The 16,427-nt window shown below is 40.6% G+C and overlaps 2 protein-coding genes across 4 annotated transcripts; one reads left to right on the top strand and one right to left on the bottom strand.

Annotated features, from left to right (window-relative positions):
* Positions 1–1,281: 1,281 nt before the first annotated feature.
* On the top strand, positions 1,282–13,608 carry LOC109628569 (unconventional myosin-Ic-like). Of its 3 annotated transcripts, XM_069539555.1 has the most exons (33): positions 1,282–1,420; positions 1,592–1,818; positions 4,601–4,759; positions 4,853–4,968; positions 5,203–5,401; positions 5,624–5,704; positions 5,800–5,979; positions 6,097–6,195; positions 6,539–6,652; positions 6,748–6,819; positions 6,921–7,040; positions 7,131–7,213; positions 7,318–7,423; positions 7,529–7,609; positions 7,711–7,802; positions 7,932–8,026; positions 8,151–8,197; positions 8,309–8,389; positions 8,560–8,665; positions 9,314–9,431; positions 9,528–9,641; positions 9,743–9,819; positions 10,289–10,357; positions 10,839–10,923; positions 11,033–11,192; positions 11,308–11,391; positions 11,477–11,570; positions 11,673–11,728; positions 11,809–11,944; positions 12,351–12,421; positions 12,500–12,597; positions 12,711–12,810; positions 12,938–13,608. In XM_069539555.1, exons 2-33 carry the CDS (start codon positions 1,801–1,803, stop codon positions 12,962–12,964), a joined length of 3,138 nt encoding a protein of 1,045 aa, XP_069395656.1. In that variant the 5' UTR covers positions 1,282–1,420; positions 1,592–1,800; the 3' UTR covers positions 12,965–13,608. The 3 variants fall into 3 exon arrangements, with proteins under 3 accessions (XP_069395656.1, XP_019941274.1, XP_069395657.1); XM_020085715.2 differs by lacking the exon at positions 1,282–1,420 and having other exon boundaries at positions 1,449–1,818; XM_069539556.1 differs by lacking the exons at positions 1,282–1,420; positions 1,592–1,818 and adding an exon at positions 3,701–3,811.
* Positions 13,208–15,791, bottom strand: LOC109628402 (uncharacterized). The gene is made up of 5 exons (XM_069539557.1): positions 15,624–15,791; positions 14,718–14,873; positions 14,514–14,615; positions 14,015–14,197; positions 13,208–13,908 (listed from the first exon to the last, which is right to left on the bottom strand). The coding sequence occupies exons 1-5, from the start codon at positions 15,681–15,683 to the stop codon at positions 13,717–13,719; spliced, it is 693 nt and encodes a 230-aa protein (XP_069395658.1). The 5' UTR covers positions 15,684–15,791; the 3' UTR covers positions 13,208–13,716.
* Between the last annotated feature and the right edge of the window lie 636 nt (positions 15,792–16,427).

The raw sequence follows: 16,427 nt of genomic DNA, 5'->3' as shown, positions 1-16,427 counted from the left end.
CCCTGGTAGCCAGTGTACCGCAGGGACAATATACAGAAACACCCATTCACACTCACAGTCATTCCTATGGACAATGTAGAGTCTCCAATTAACCTAACCCCTATCTGCAAGACCTACGCAAACTCTGAGAGCTTGCAAACTCCACACAGAAAGTCCTGGCTGAACTGAACCAGGAACCTTCTTGCTGTGAGGCGACAGAGGAATAAATATCGGGTGTATTGCAAAATGACAGCATGAATTTGATGAAATGTATTCCAAGGTTCAGACTAAAGACAAAGCCCATATTACACCCAGTGGAGGGAAACTAGGGCCTGAGCCATGTGGCACTTACGAATGAGCACCTGGTGGTCAAGCTGCACATGCATATGGCTGCACATAGTTCTTGCACAATTGTTTGGCATGAATAAACTTTAATATTTTTGACCTCAAAAGCATTTGAAACATGCATCCTGAAGTGTAATCTACAGGTCACATAACCTCTTATTCTGAATATTTCCTCCCTGCGTTTTGTTTGGCTTTGATAGAGCGACACAACAATACCTGTTATTCTGCTATAGTCAACTGTTCTGTGCCAACCAAATGATCTACTCTCATCTCATTGTGTGAGTTTCTTTTGAAACCCTGTGTGTGCATGCTACACACATTCATTTGTGTTAGGGAGAGAGCAGCATAAACATTGTTTTCTCCTCCCTTTAAACACCATTGTGACAGCCAGAGATTGAGAAAAAGAGCGAGAAGCTTTCTCCATCTGGGTAACATTATTCAGATTCCTTAGTGTTGGATATTTGGTGATGCCGGCGAGAGAGAGAGAGGGAATGGGGTGAGAGGAAAGTTAAGGAAATAAAACCAGAGGAGGGCGCTGTTCTGTCACAGAGACGATTTAGCCTGATCTGCACTCCCCAAAAATGCCTAGAATGGGAGGGAAAGAGAAATCTGACACTCCAGCATATTTTATGTTAAACTATTGCTATATAATTAATTGTGTATATAATTGTGTCATTGTGATTGTTGCCAGGAAAACCATGCAGCTAATATAAGAGTTCAGATCAGACTTTCAAGTATTTGCCAAGATGTATTTTGGATGCCAGTGTAAGTCATTCCATCAACAGTGGAAAACAGACAGAGTTGCTGGGTGAAACACTTCCATAACTCACATCCCTGTGAATCTGTCTCGGCTTGTGGGTGAAAAGGGAGGGAGCAAACTAAAATGGGAGGGAGGGAAAGAAAGAATGTAGTTAGAACTCCTCATGTGATTTCTGTTTTTACTTTTTTTATATAGCTGCTGCGTGATTACGGGGTTGTAGTTCAGGGCTCTAAACATTTTTTTCCAAACCCTCTGTTTTATCTGGCTCCTTTTTTTTTTTTTACATTATCCAACTGCATACTTTCCCTTGACTTTTTTTTTCCAGTTGTGTGACGTGTGAGTGGAGTCCCTGCCCTTGTTTCATGCAGTGTAGTTTAGAGGGGAGAGGGAAGGACAGGGACTTGTGGAGAGCCAGACAGATATTTTGACCCGTCAAGGGGAAGATGAATTGAAGGTATAAACAAGCTGTTGGTGTTTTGGCCTGAGTGCGTGTACTTTGTCTCACAGGAAAGCCAGACCAGGAGGAAGAAGGACGTGGAGAGAAGAGAGAGGCTGAGAGACAGTGACGGACAGGGAATTAAGTTGCCTTAAATCTGTTGCCCATGGGCGAAGGTGGATGAGAAGTTACAGTTGAGGAGTCTGTCTGACACAGGAGGAGGGGCACCAGCCCGGGGGGGACCACCAGTTCTGTCTTCTTCCAGCAACAACAGGACAGGATGAGGTATCAAGCCAGGGTAAGTTCCAGAGTACAGTGATGCCCTTTCTGTGTTTTCATGTTAAGTAAATTTGTACACTTATTCAATAGTGTAAGCACAAGATCAGAGTCACCAGTTTACTGCCCCTTTCATGGAGGGAAAAGCAAAACAGAACAATGACTCACTGAGTGTTTTTTTTTCCATTTTCCTGTGTATGAGTCAGAGTGTATTTTGGTTTTTAGTGTAAGCTTTAACTCAAGCAGTCCAAAGAGAATAAACTTGGTATTTTTCCACCATATCCATTACTGGCACATCAGTGGTAGGGAGCCAGCTGTGGTACCAGAGCAGCTCGCCCTGGGATGGAGTGGTAGGGCACGCCATATAAGGAAGACAATCCGAATCAAGTCGGCCCAGCAGAGCTTAGTCATGGGGCCTGGAGCCAAGTCCCAGTGTTAGATTGGTCTCCTCGCTGGTTGTCACTGCAGCTGCTCCTTCAAACCTGCAGAATCCTCTGAACGCTCCCTGGTTTTCAGAGTCAAATCCCACATAAAGCACTCAAGCTTGGTGGGTGTCAATTAATTCAGACTCATAGTGCTGTAACAAGCAGACCTCAGGTCAGCAAAACTGAAAGGATTACATTGTATTGCGGTTAAATCACTACCTAAGACCAAGTATCTCAGCTGAGTAGAACTATTTTCAAATCCTTTAAGATTTCCTCTTAGATGATGTAACCCCAGCGACAGCAGGGTTTCAAGGTTTTTGGAATCAAAAGAAGTGCTTTTGGAAAATCACCATTTAAAGTGATTCTCCCTGACATGTTATGGTGCCAAAAAAAGAACACATGACTGGTGAGGGACAGATCACTGAAAACAAAGTTTGCTGTGTTTTGCACTCATGAGAGAATAGAGTGTTTTGTTGTGTGGAAAGTCCAAATATCATCATCATTGCAATACCTTTCTTAAGCAGAAATACAAGATCATTGAACAAATTTGGATTTTTCAGACACTGGCACGGTTGACACTGTCAGCACAGCAGCTTGTGTACAAGTAAATACCATCTGAGATGAACAGAAAGAGAGATTAGATGAAACCAAAGATGCAGACCAGAGGAGTCTACAAGAGTTAGAGTCAGGTCATTGTCGTCTACCATGAAAGGTTGATGTGTATGCTGAACACATGGAGGTGTTTCCCAAGTTTCATAATAACGCTTAAGCCCACCCTATAAGCTGTGAGACATAATATGTGATAAGCATTCCAAAGAAAGTCTTACCTGCAGATAAACTGAAAAAAACCATCTTTATCAGCTCAAATTATGAGTTGGCATTATAAGTTAACAAACTATCAAGAAATTATTATAAATTTGGTATTTGGCCACAGCTGCATCTTCAATGCATCGCCACACCTCAAGCAGGGTGGAGATAATTATATTTTGTCTTATCATGAATGTAAATGATTTGTATGTCCAACTGTACATATTTGAAGTGTTTGAAATATGCACAGCTGATAAAACACAATATAGTAGCATTTGGTAGTACCCACTGAACACTTGCCCTGAACCTGACCCGAACATTGCTTTGTTGTATCCTTTGGAAAATCTGACTGTGAAGTGTAATTGCTATCTGTAGGAACTAGCCCACCTGCAGGAGCTGGGAGAACAATACTCTGAGGCGAGGCATAGAGGAGGAGGGGGGAATTATAGTGGAAGTGTCCGTTGACTTTTCCTTTGCTCTCACTTCTTGGCTATCTTCCACTGTTGTCCCCTTGTTTGCTGAAGGATTTTCCTGCATCTCGTGCTCGGAGATAATGACCTTTTTACTGGCATAAGCAGCCAAATGAGACCCTTGAGAGGTTCTTGCATTCAAGAATAACATAATTCCTGTGGAAGTCAAGCCCCTTTGTTCTACTTTCTGCTTGTTTTTTTTATGAATTTATGAAGAACAACAGTCTGTCTCAAATTTGATACTGATGACAGTGCAGCTGCTTTGGCTGAGGTGTAATACTGATTACTGTGTGGGACTGGATATTTATTGTCAGTAAGTATTGAGTACTGACACTTGGCATTTCTTATCTCTTTGTATGTGCATGGGCATGACTGTGCATGTGGCTGAATGTATAATATACTTCAGGGAAATATTTGTCAATTTCTTTCTGCAGACTTGATTTCTGTTTGCCATTACCGTGGGGTTGACATGCACACACAGCTTCCTTGCTGCAATGGTTAAACCCCGTCTGGTGATATAGAGCTGTGTGTACTGTGCATACATCACAATACACTATCTCACTATCACACAACAGATGAGTCTATCATGTCTGTTTATCATTTGGATGTCTTAAATGTCTCCACTGTTTAATCTTGGCGAGGTTTAGTTAACTGTTTTTGCTTTGATGAAATGTGTTCAGTAAGTCCTGAGTCTTGGGCTCTGAAACACTGGGCATTATTTAGAAATACTTATTGTCCCATCACATGAATAGATTCTTTCTTGTTACGTTTTATTTGGCAAGTATTGTAATGCTGAGCACCAGATGTTAATTCTTTCAGAGCTCAGTTAATGTAATGTGCATGAGGTGGATTGGAATAGGCCTCTTGTGCCCCCTGCTTGCCAGCAGTGTAACTACTTCAATGATAGGGTTGGTTTTACCAAGATCAAAAATCTTTTCCCTCTTTATTTTGAAAATGAGAAGTAACTCATGGATACATTTTAGTATTAATATAATTTGTATTAATAAAACACCCCATACAAACTGTTGAGCACAGGCTGTGTAATGATGGACTCTTATCAGCACTTATCAGATGGACTCCTTTCTGTGTCCTCTTCTTGCAGGAGGTGGATGTTGAAGGAAGAGTGCGCCTGGTGATGGAGAGTGCCCTGACTGCACGGGACAGGGTTGGGGTGCAGGACTTTGTCTTGCTGGAGAACTTCAACAGTGAGGCAGCCTTCATAGAGAACCTGCGGCGACGGTTCAAAGAAAACCTCATCTACGTAAAGATGCCAGTCATATGTTCCAAAACATTTTAGGTTGTGTGGTGAGACATATTCGAATGTATTGACTGTTCTTCCAATATCTTGGCACAGACATATATTGGCTCTGTGCTGGTGTCAGTGAACCCGTACAAAGATCTGGAGATTTACTCCAAGCCGCAGATGGAACGCTACAGAGGGGTCAGCTTCTACGAAATATCGCCTCACATGTGAGTCCCCTCATTTTTAGTATCTTGCTTAATCTATTGATCCCTGGGATTTGTTGGAAAATGATTTGGATAGTATAATCCCATATAATCACTAATAAGTAGGGACATGTATTTTATTATGTTAATGCATGAAATAAAAGTAAATAAAAGGATTAAGTTCACTGAATTGCGCTGGTGTTCACATAATTTTTCCATCAGAGTGATCTAACTGTGTGTTGAACCGTTTTCCCTCAGCTATGCTTTGTCAGACAACACATATCGAGCGATGCGGACTGAGAGGAAAGACCAGTGTATCCTCATATCAGGTGAGAGTGGAGCAGGTAAAACAGAGGCCTCCAAAAAGATCCTCCTCTACTACGCTGTCACCTGCCCCACCAATCATCACATGGCTGCCCTTGGTGACCACCTACTGCAGTCCAACCATGTTCTGGAGGTGATGAACCTTTGACATTTCAAATTGAAAACAGCTATGATCAATATCAAAAGCACAGTAAATAGTGACTTATTTAGCTTCCATAATATAGTGTAGTAACTACTATCTGACTGCTCAGAATGACTTTGAATTGCTTGTTCCTTATTGTTTGATGTTGTTGTGTTTTGTTGCTATTAATTTTACTTCCTCTCTCTGATTTCATGGCTCCCTTGCCTTTTATAGGCATTTGGCAATGCCAAAACACTGAGGAATGACAACTCCAGTCGCTTTGGGAAATACATGGATGTCCAATTTGACTTTAGGGTAAAAACTCCTTCCTTGGCTCTCTCCTTCTTTATAGTAAAAAAAGTCATGTGTGCTCACACCATACTAACATCTTTTTCTGTAATTCCTCCAAGGGAGCGCCAGTGGGCGGTCACATCCTGAACTACTTGCTAGAGAAATCTCGTGTAGTTCACCAGAACCACGGTGAGAGGAACTTCCACATCTTTTACCAGCTTCTGGATGGAGGGGATGAAGAGCTGCTTAACTTGCTGGACCTGGAAAGAAACCCACAGAATTACCACTATCTGGTCAAGGTCTGTCTGTGTGTGTGTGTGTGTGTGTGTGTGTGTGTGTGTGTGTGTGTGCGCCCTGCAGTCAGAGCATTACTTGTGGTGTTGTTGATTGTGGTGAACATTGATTGTCTTGTTCAGGGTAACTGCCCCAGAGTCAGCTCCATTAGTGACAAGAATAATTGGAAAGTTGTGATGAAGGCTCTGTCTGTTATCGGCTTCACTGAGGAAGAAGTGCAGGTGAGTAACAGCCACTGTGATGAATGATTGTCTTCATGCAGGGAGCAACACTGCTGTTTTGTTTTTCTTGTATACCACATTCACCAAATTAAAGTGGAATCGTTTCAAATACAGGTCTTAGGAATAAATCCAAGAAAAACTGTGTCCTTACAACTTGTATCATACTGTGATTATTATTTCTAGTCAAGGGAATGTCTGCAGTTTCTTATTTTAGTTTCTTATATAATTTCTTGCTCTTTACCATGGCCAAACGTCACATGTTTTATCATCATAAAAACATCTGGGACAACTCCAAAAATCCAAATATACAGCTACAAGTTTTTTTTCCTGTGTCTGACCTCAGAAATTGCTGAACATCATCGCCGGTGTTCTCAATCTGGGAAACACTCAGTTTGGAGAAGGGGAGGAAGGAGAAACATTCATCACCACAGAGACCCAGATAACAAATCTTGCGAAGGTCAGAACGGTCCCAGGAGTATATTAGATGTTCAAATATGCAAAAACTGTTGCAAAAAAGGCATTGCAGATGACAGATGTGTTCTTTTTTTCCAGCTGTTCAGTGTTGATGTTTCCGCCCTGGGAGAGGCACTCACTCACAAGAAACTCACTGCCAAAGGAGAGGAGGTGACAGTCGTCGTGTTCTTGTTCCACATGTTTTTGCGGTCTCCTGTTTATTGTTGTTTTTTAAATACATTTTGTCTTGTACGTGCATTTGTGCATTACAGATGGTCACCCCACTTAATTTTGAGCAGGCAATGTCTGCCCGTGACGCCTTAGCCAAGGCTGTGTATGGTCGGACATTCTCCTGGTTGGTGGAGAAGATCAACCAGTCGCTGGCTCTGAAGGTGCAGCAGCATCCCTGATAACAACTCAAAGACAGAAATATAAATTCTATCATCAATGGTTTACCATTATTTCCTTTATATATTCTGTAGGATGAAATCTACCACAGCAGTCAGCCCTCCTCACTTATAGGACTTCTTGATATCTATGGTTTTGAGGTCCTGCAGCACAATAGGTATGTGTTGTTTTCCTTTTCCTTTTTAGGCCACAGCTTAATCTGCTTCTCATCGCACTCTATAAATGCATTTGATCTCATTGCCCTCATATTTTTCCCCACAGCTTTGAGCAGTTTTGCATCAACTACTGCAATGAGAAGCTCCAGCAGCTCTTTATTGAGCTCACCCTCAGATCTGAGCAGGAGGAGTACGAGACAGAAGGGATTGAGGTATGTCTGTTTTTTAGTTTAGGTTCTCATAACAAATAAGTTTGACATGTTAATAGATATTTACATTTTCATGCTATTACAACCTGCTCTCCCCTCTAATTTCAGTGGGAGACAGTGCAGTACTTTGACAACAAGATCATTTGTGACCTGATAGAAGAGAAGCACAAAGGCATTATCTCCATTCTGGTACAAATGACAACCTCTAGTTTATTTATTTGTCTTTTTATATTTTGCTGTATATGCTTCTGTCTTTGTACTTTAAATTGATTAGTGTGAGTGTCTTTTAGGATGAGGAGTGTCTGAGGCCTGGAGAGACTGGTGATGTCTCCTTTTTAGAGAAACTGGAGGACACGCTGGGTGGCCATCCCCATTTTGTCACGTAAGCATCATCTTATATCTCATATTTTTTTTACATAGGCCTCCAGGATAAAGACTCCTAACTACAGCTTCATATTTGTATATTGTGTGCAGACCTGTGTATGTATCCGTGTATGGTTATGTTTTTCAGTCACAAACTGGCAAATGGAAAAACCCGCAGGGTAATGAGTAGGGAGGAGTTCAGGCTGCTTCATTATGCTGGAGAGGTCAACTACGATGTCAATGGTAAGCTGTAATTCAAGTAACTCAGAGTGAGTTGTGTGTAGTTATGAGTGGCGACACTTATTACAGAGCACTACCCATAACCCACTGATTCCATAATGGCCGTGTTCTTGTTTGTCTCATTCAGGTTTTCTAGAAAAGAACAATGATTCGCTGAACAGGAACCTGAAAGAGGTGAGCCTGAAGAAAAGCCTCATCACAACCTGTATCAACCTGTGTCTCTTGCTGTTGCTCTATTGAAGGGAGGGGGCTGACATGTGGTTGTGTGGTTTGGTCTCTTTTCAGGTCATGTGCCAGTCAGACAACTATATTTTGAGCCGCTGCTTCCGCAGAGAGGAGGTATTGGACCAGAAACGCCCAGAGATGGTGAGAATTTTTCTCTCTCTTTCGCTTCCTCTTTCTCTCTCTCGCTTGCTCTCTCTCTCTCGCTTCTCTCTCTCTCTCTCTCTCTCTCTCTCTCTCTCTCTCTCTCTCTCTCTCTACATACAATTACAGAAAAGTCGGTTACTTTTTTTGTTTCTGTAACTATCCATTAGGCTGCCACACAGTTTAAAAACAGCCTGATGAAACTTATGGACATCCTCAGGTCTAAAGAGCCATCCTACGTGCGCTGTATCAAACCTAATGATGCCAAGCAGTCAGGTACATGTTTGCACATTGAATTTGTTGTACTGTTGTTATAACTGTTATTATCAGTTTTATGTCCTTATGTTCACACAAATTAAGGCACATTCTAAATAAAGACCAAGGAATAAATGATAATACATATTTTTCTCCCTGCTCTAAAATGGCCCACATGATGAATAATAAATCAATAATCAAAAGTGTATATACAATTATCAGTACAGCATAGTCATGATATACTGAACACTGTCTAATTTACTCTTTTTAATAGATGTCGCTAAGGAATTCATTTAGACTCATTTTACTATGTCACACTTTCTGCTGCTGTTAATACAGCTCAACAATTCCTGCAGAGGTTTCACAATAAAAGCCTCCCTTGGAGTAAATAAATCATGCCCTGTGATGCATTTTTATGTGAAATAGATGATGGAAGTTTTTTTTACAATTGCATCCACAAGTTATTGGCATCAAAGATACATTTGAAATAAAAAAAAAACAAGGGTTATCAATAAATAACAAGAAGACATTTAAAATGTGGAAATTTTGAAATAATGGTCTCAGTCACTTCTTTAGAACATTTTGCACATAATGTAATGTGTATGTAATATACAGTATAGTATAGAATAGTTTGTGTATATTTGAAGTGAATAAGATGTCTCCCTGAAGGAAGGTTTGATGAAGTTTTGGTCAGACACCAGGTAAAGTACCTTGGCCTGATGGAAAACCTGAGGGTCAGGAGAGCTGGCTTTGCCTATCGTCGTCGTTTTGAAGCCTTCCTGCAAAGGTGACTGATGTTCTCTCCTAACGACTTACAACCTCAGTGATTGTGTTTACTCCAAGGTCATCCTTCCAACATTATGTTATTTGCAAATTCCGTCAGGTATAAGCCTCTGTGTCCTGAGACGTGGCCAAATTGGCACGGTAGACTGGATGATGGTGTATCCACACTGGTCAACCACCTGGGCTACAAGCCAGAAGAGTACAAACTGGGCAGGTGATGTAGTGACAATGTGTAATGTCACAGTTAAAGTTTAAACATGCATAAAAACATTGCACACACTGGAATTTATCACATGTTGTGTCTACTGTCTGCAGATCAAAAATCTTCATCCGTTTCCCAAAAACTCTCTTCACCACTGAGGATGCACTCGAAGCAAAAAAGCCAGAGATAGGTAAGTAGCAGTGGTTTAGATTTGGAAACAACTGAAATGAAATGGAAGATAATGACTCTCAGTCAAATATTGTTATTGTTAGAATCAGAAAAGCTTTTATTGCCAAGTAAGTTTTAGTAAGTAAGTTAAGCACATTTGTTTCGAGTGTCAGAGAGGTGATGATAAACCCTTTTTGAGGCTGCAGTTTGTTTTATTGTTGTATTGGACTGCAACATATTGTGTCTACTCCTATTAACCTTCTCCTCTTCCTGTCTATCATAATGATATATTTCTCAACACAATCATTTTATATTTTTAAAGCATATTCAACATGACCTGGCAAAGCACAACATATTTAATCAGTGGATTACATCCTTCACTGAACTATGAATCAGCTGCTGTGCCAGAGGCATCCACAGCAGGACCTCTGGAACACCTCAAAGTAGAAGCATAAATCCACCTTTAGTCTCTTTTCTTTGTTTTGATCCAGCGTTGACTCTGCAGACGTCATGGAGAGGCTACAGGGAGAGAGCCAAGTACCAACGGATCAGGCATGCAGGTCAGAGCACCTCCCACTGTTGATTACTCACAGAACTCAGTCAGGGTTATTATGTTTGGATATTCAATTCTCTTACAATTCTAATGCTCTTTGTTTAGCCTTTCAAACTAACTTTACTTTTAGTTACTTTTCAGATAATGTTTTATTGTCAGTTTTACTCTTGATAAATACTGATTTTGGATTTCTATCATTGTTGAAAGTATGTACATGCACATAGAAACTATTTTGGAAGTTTCAAGAGCACATTCTTCATTTGAAGATACAATGGTCCACATTCCAGCTCATGTATCTATCTGACTGTAAATGCTTGTGGTTTTTTTTATTCCATGTAGATTTTTAATATATTTCCATTTCCAATATGCCTGTTTTGGCCTCAGCTTTCTGTTTCAGTAAACTGTGCTATACTAACCATGGGATGTTCTCTCTGGCTGAGTATAAAAGTTGTCTTGGTGTTAATATGTGCATGTATGTGTGTATGTAGTGATAGTGATCCAGTCTGGGTGGCGAGGAATGAAAGCACGCAGGAGGGCTAGGAGGCGTCGACAGGCTGCTGAGTTAATCCGCAGGTGCTTGACTGATTCTTTGTTGCAGTTTGTTTCTTTAATTATTTTTAAATCTGCGTTTTGCATGTTTCGTTACTTCCCTTCTTGGTATCTGTCCTTTTTTTTCCACTAGGTTTATAAAGGGCTTCATTTACCGTCATGAGGAATACTGCCCTGAGAATGAGTATTTCCTGGATCATGTGCGCTGCTCCTTCCTGAAGAACCTACGGAAAAACCTGCCCAAGAGCGTTTTGGACAAAAGCTGGCCGACACCTCCTCTCTTACTCGTTGAGGTACAAAATTCCCTCACACACAGAGCATCCTAGTGTGCACATAAAAGTAATAGTACATACAAGTAAGAATCTATGAGTTATTAATGCAAATTCTATATTGCCAATTCCACGGCAGGCCTCTGAGCACCTGCGGATACTGCACATGAGAAACATGGTCATGAAGTACTGCGGGAGGGTCCAGCCTGAATGGAAAAAACAGGTACATTGTTTACCGAAGGCACAAAACTTTCTAAATTATAAAGTAATACATTATGATTCAGCTTCATGTTTTTTCTTTCCTGTAGATGGTGCAGAAAGTTGTAGCCAGTGAGATCTTCAAAGATCAGAAAGACAGCTACCCTCAGAGTGTCGGCAGGCTGTTTTTGGACTCCAGGCTCGGTACGTGTTCATAAATACATTCATTACCTCCACACACAAACACCGTTCATCATATACAGAAACATGCAACTTTAACAGAGGCTTTCCCATTTCTTTGTATAGAACGTGAGCAAATCAGTCTCAAAGTCATCCAGACTCTTGGAAATGACAAAGTGCAGGTGGGACTTAACATTTTTAAAATGATGATGATGATAATAATTTGATGCCTAACACTAATGTGCGTCCCTGTGCTCCTCAGTATGGTGCGTCAGTCGTAAAATACGATAGGAGGGGTTTCAAGCCTCGGCCTCGCCAGCTGCTCCTCACGAACACCTTCGCTGTGCTGGTGGACAGGACCAAGATCAAACAGAGGATTGACTACACAGCTCTGAGAGGTGGAAACCCACCCGGAGTGGGGAAGGGGGGGCAGTTATGTGAATTTTTTTAGGTTGCTGAGAAATCCTTGATCCACGATGTCTGTTGAACTCTACGGAAGCGTATTGCATTCATTTGAAAAAAAAACTAAGAGTAATCTACTTTTTGGTTTGTTTTTTTTTGAATAATTTTTTCTGTTTTTCTGACCAATTTTTTCTGATCTCTTGTCATCCCCTGGTAAAAAAAAAATCTTGAACAAATGTGACTTTCCACTGGAGCGATAAAAATTTACAATCAAATCAAAAGATGAGGACATAGGTTTTGGATAATTACATTGGGTGATTTTGAACCTATTAATACTGATTCATTTTTTGTGATTGTGTTCTGTAGATCAGTAAGTCCAAACAAGGTTTTCTCTTTTAACAGGTATCTCTTTGGGCTCTCTCAGCGACGGGATGTTTGTTGTGCACATGCCCACTGCGGACAATAAGCAGAAGGTACAGTATGACACAGCAGTCACGACTGTTAAACATACAACCACAGAGCCACTTTTAATCCAGCTCTGTGTGCCTCAGGGAGACGTTGTGCTGCAGTGCAACAATGTGATCGAGCTGGTGACAAAAGTAGCCATGATGGCTGACAAGATCGACTACGTCAACATCAACCCGGGCAGGTGAGTCCTTTTTGACTGCTCATCTGAGCCAGCAGAAATCCATTAGTTGTTGCTGGTCCAATGCTTATATTCTCACCCTGTCTTTATTTGTTACCTCTCTGTGTGGCGTGCAGCATCAGGTTTGCTGTGGCTCGTGGCAAAGAAGGAATCATTGATTTTGTCAGGGGCTCGGAGATGAAGGTGGCCAAAGGCAAGCGAGGACATCTGCTAGTGGTGAGTCAGTGGCTGTTCTCATGTCATGTGGGAAGCCTCGAGGGAGGGAGGGAGGGAGGGAGAGTGTTTTGACATTAAAAAAACATTTCGACCAGCTGACTGTCTTCAATCTGATTTCACTCTGCAGACTGTCCCTCGCACAAACACCACATGAAGAAACAGAAAACATCTGCCAGGCAAACAATAATCCTTTCAGCTAAACGGAGGATTGCCGCTCGGAAGTCGTCGTTGTTATTTGTTAGTTTGCAGCTGACAGGATGACACTGTGCGCATACACAACATCTTCAACTTCCTCAACATAAAATAAGATCCCCTATTGATCAATATACATCATTATTATTCCAAGAATGTCTTGTGATGTTGCAATAAGCTTTTTTTTCAATTAGAGTCACCACAGTTCCAAATGCTTTGTCTCTTTATTGTCAGTCATACAGATATATATGTATCTATCAAATACAAAAAAGTCTTATGTAAAACATTTTTATCTCTGTCCTGTAAGAGAAATAAAACAAACCACTCTGAATAAATAACATTCAATAAATATGTCAATAAATAGTAAATATATCTTTGGAAAGTCTGGTAGATAGAGAGCTTGAAGGGGAAGAACAGTGTTCTCTCGGTAATGTGAGTTTATTACTAACTTACAGTAAGAGGTAAGAGAGAAACTTTGGGAAATACCCAAGAAAGCCCTTAAATATTAGCAGAGTGTGTAAAAAATAAAAACTGATTTGCTTAAAATAGAGCTCCATGTAAAGTTTTGACCACATCACTAAAGCTTGATTAAAGTTATCAAAGCTGTTTTTGTCTTTTTCTGTTTGGTCCTGATTTTCTGTTCAGCTTTGTTTTTTTTGTCTGTCTGTGTGCAGCACGTGTGTTGTCAGGGTAACAGTGCTTTTCAGTATTGAGTCATACATGTGTATTAGAAGCCAGCAGAAGGAAATCTCTTGCCAGCTTGGTGAGGTAAAGCTCGAGATCCCTCAGAATGATGTAACCCTCCACTCGCTGGTTCCAGACTGTTTTGGAGCCGGCCTCTGGGTTCAAGGGTGTTTGTACCGAAAGAGATGTCTGCCTCATCCAAGAGCTCTTCATGTAACTCATCTGAGGAAGACAGGAAAACAATTTTTTATCGCACTACTCTCGGTGTCACTTCCTCCCAAATCTTATACAGGGGATAATATGTTTGCAGATTTGAGACTGTGGCTACCTGACTGGTGACTTGGCTCATCAGGTCCCTCAGATCCAGCTGAATGTGCCTGATGCTCTGAGGTAAAGTGGTGCGCACCGCCATGTGCTCCTTCTCCTGGTTCTCCAGCTGTTGTCTCTTCCACTCCAGCTTATTCCAGTAGGCATGCATGTCCCTGAGAGCAGCATGCAGCCGTTCCCAGTCCTGCACAGACAACACCAGACAATCAGATGGTTGCATAATCTAAATGTTGCACAAGCACTTTCTAAATGCTTGGTATTTTTAAAAAGGGGAATTCCACTTGAAATTTTACATTCTGCAACAGCAGACATTCTGTCATTGTCGTCAGATTTTGGTTTCTTTCAACAATATGGAAAAAATAGTCTCAAAATAGTTGAAGACAATTTCCAGGGGTCATAGAATTGTCCCCTCTGTGTAAATTGTGGCCCCTAACTTACATCAGTTACTACTATTATTAGATTTTTTACGGAACTGTTTTGAAACATAGGCAGATACTAACCGTCAGCTTTATCCATTTGTAGAAATCTGTAGAAAGCAGTGGCAGGTCCTTTAGCTGTCGGCTTCTGTCCTCAAAATGCTTATTTCCCAACTGCTGCTCCTTCTATTAAAGTAAACAGAGTTGTGGTGAGAGAAAGTTAATGCTGGATGTGTCCAAATTTGGCCAGGAATAAGGTGGCCAGTGTTTTTTTTTTCCAGTACTCACATATTTCTTCAGCAGATGCTGGACCCGGGTTCGGGCAGACCTCGTGAGGCGAAAGGAGTTGCTATATTTATTTCTCTGGGGGACTCGGGATGGATCAGAGTCCACGAAGCTCAGAACGCAACAAAGAAGGAGGAGAGCTTGCTTCCAAACAGTCATCTGAAACAAACAAGTGCTATTAGAATAAATGACCTGCCGTGTAACTTCCAACACAAGCTCCAGTGCTCTGGGTAAATATGCTGGTTCTCTTTTTGAGAACTTGACAGTCAATAGTATCTGAGAGGAACTTAATGAATATCTTTAACACTACAGTTAGCCTGGTTGTTCATTTATAGAAACTGTTGTCTTGATTCCTCTAAATAGTTTCAATGTGGAAGGAAGCACTTTTTTACCCCTGTGTCCTCTTTGTTTGTTGCTCTGCAGCCTGAAGTAAAAAGGGTTACGTTGCATCACATACAGTCATCACAGTCATCTTGATGAATCGACATGTTTCTCACCCAGCAAAGGCCTGACAGTGCTCTGTTATTATCTCACCCAATTATTAATAATAAAATCTCACCCACTTCCACACAAAAAATCATGATCACAAGCACTGCAGCACATGAAACTTATTCCAGTAACAGTCTAACTCTCTGTGTTTTTTTTACATAACATTCAGAATTAACACACATTTTATAGTTATGAGGACACTTGTCATAATAAACTCGTTAGTCCCTTACCCTAACCTTAAAAAGACTAAACCTAACTAATTCTAGCCCTAATACTAGTCCCCATAATATTACTGTTTAAACTGATATAGGTCCCCACAACATCAGTTATATCTGGACACACACACTGGGGTCCAAAAGCATAAGTAGCATAAATAATCAAACCACCAAACTCATGTTTCTACTTGTCAGATGGGCTTACCTTGGAGGAGTAGTGAACACCAGTGTGAGCAGGACACATTAATGCTTGAGTTAAGCTCATTAACGGTATATATGTGTGATCTTTCTTTCGCTTTATGACAAACCAGGGTTTTTTTTTTACTTTTCTGTTTCTCTATCTCTCTCTGTTTTAGCGTTTAAGTGTCTTGTGGTGAGGAAGTGGTTTTACTCTCTTTAGCATATCTTAGTCACGCTACAAAGAAAATTGAAACTTTTTTGTTTTTGGCGTGTGTTTAATATTTTTATAGATCATGTGTATTCAAGATTACTATAGAACATTTAATATCACACAGATGAAATGACAGGCTGATGTTGGTTTTCTTCAAATAAAGATGATGTAGTAGTGTCAGTATGACAGCAATGGGAACCTTTATCTTCCTAACTATAAGTCACTTTTCAAAATTACTAGTTATATTTTACTGGTGCATCCTGTTTAGTTATATGTTCTCTTTAAGGGTGACACTATTACATACGGCAATGTACATGTATATTAATGTGCTCTGTCTCTGATAAATAAAAGTATGATTAAATGTTAGTCATTTATTCCCTGTGTTGTTCCTCCAGAGTTTTATTGATTAGTCATAGTAATCATGACAGCAAAGTGGTAAGCTCTTAAAAACTACTCAAATCTGAAACTATTTTCCAGAGGAAGTGAATTTAAGTGTTGACTTCATCTTAAGGGAAGTCTCATGATGCTGATGACTTATGAATCTCCCAAAACCAAAACAGAGAAAAGTGGGCTCCCCGTCATCTTCACTGACAAAACAAATGTGCTATAGCTGAACAA

The sequence above is a fragment of the Paralichthys olivaceus genome, chromosome 15 (genome assembly GCF_024713975.1).
Source record: "Paralichthys olivaceus isolate ysfri-2021 chromosome 15, ASM2471397v2, whole genome shotgun sequence".
In the NCBI taxonomy this organism is placed as follows: Eukaryota; Metazoa; Chordata; class Actinopteri; order Pleuronectiformes; family Paralichthyidae; genus Paralichthys; species Paralichthys olivaceus.
This window is presented reverse-complemented; position numbering and strand designations above follow the sequence as displayed.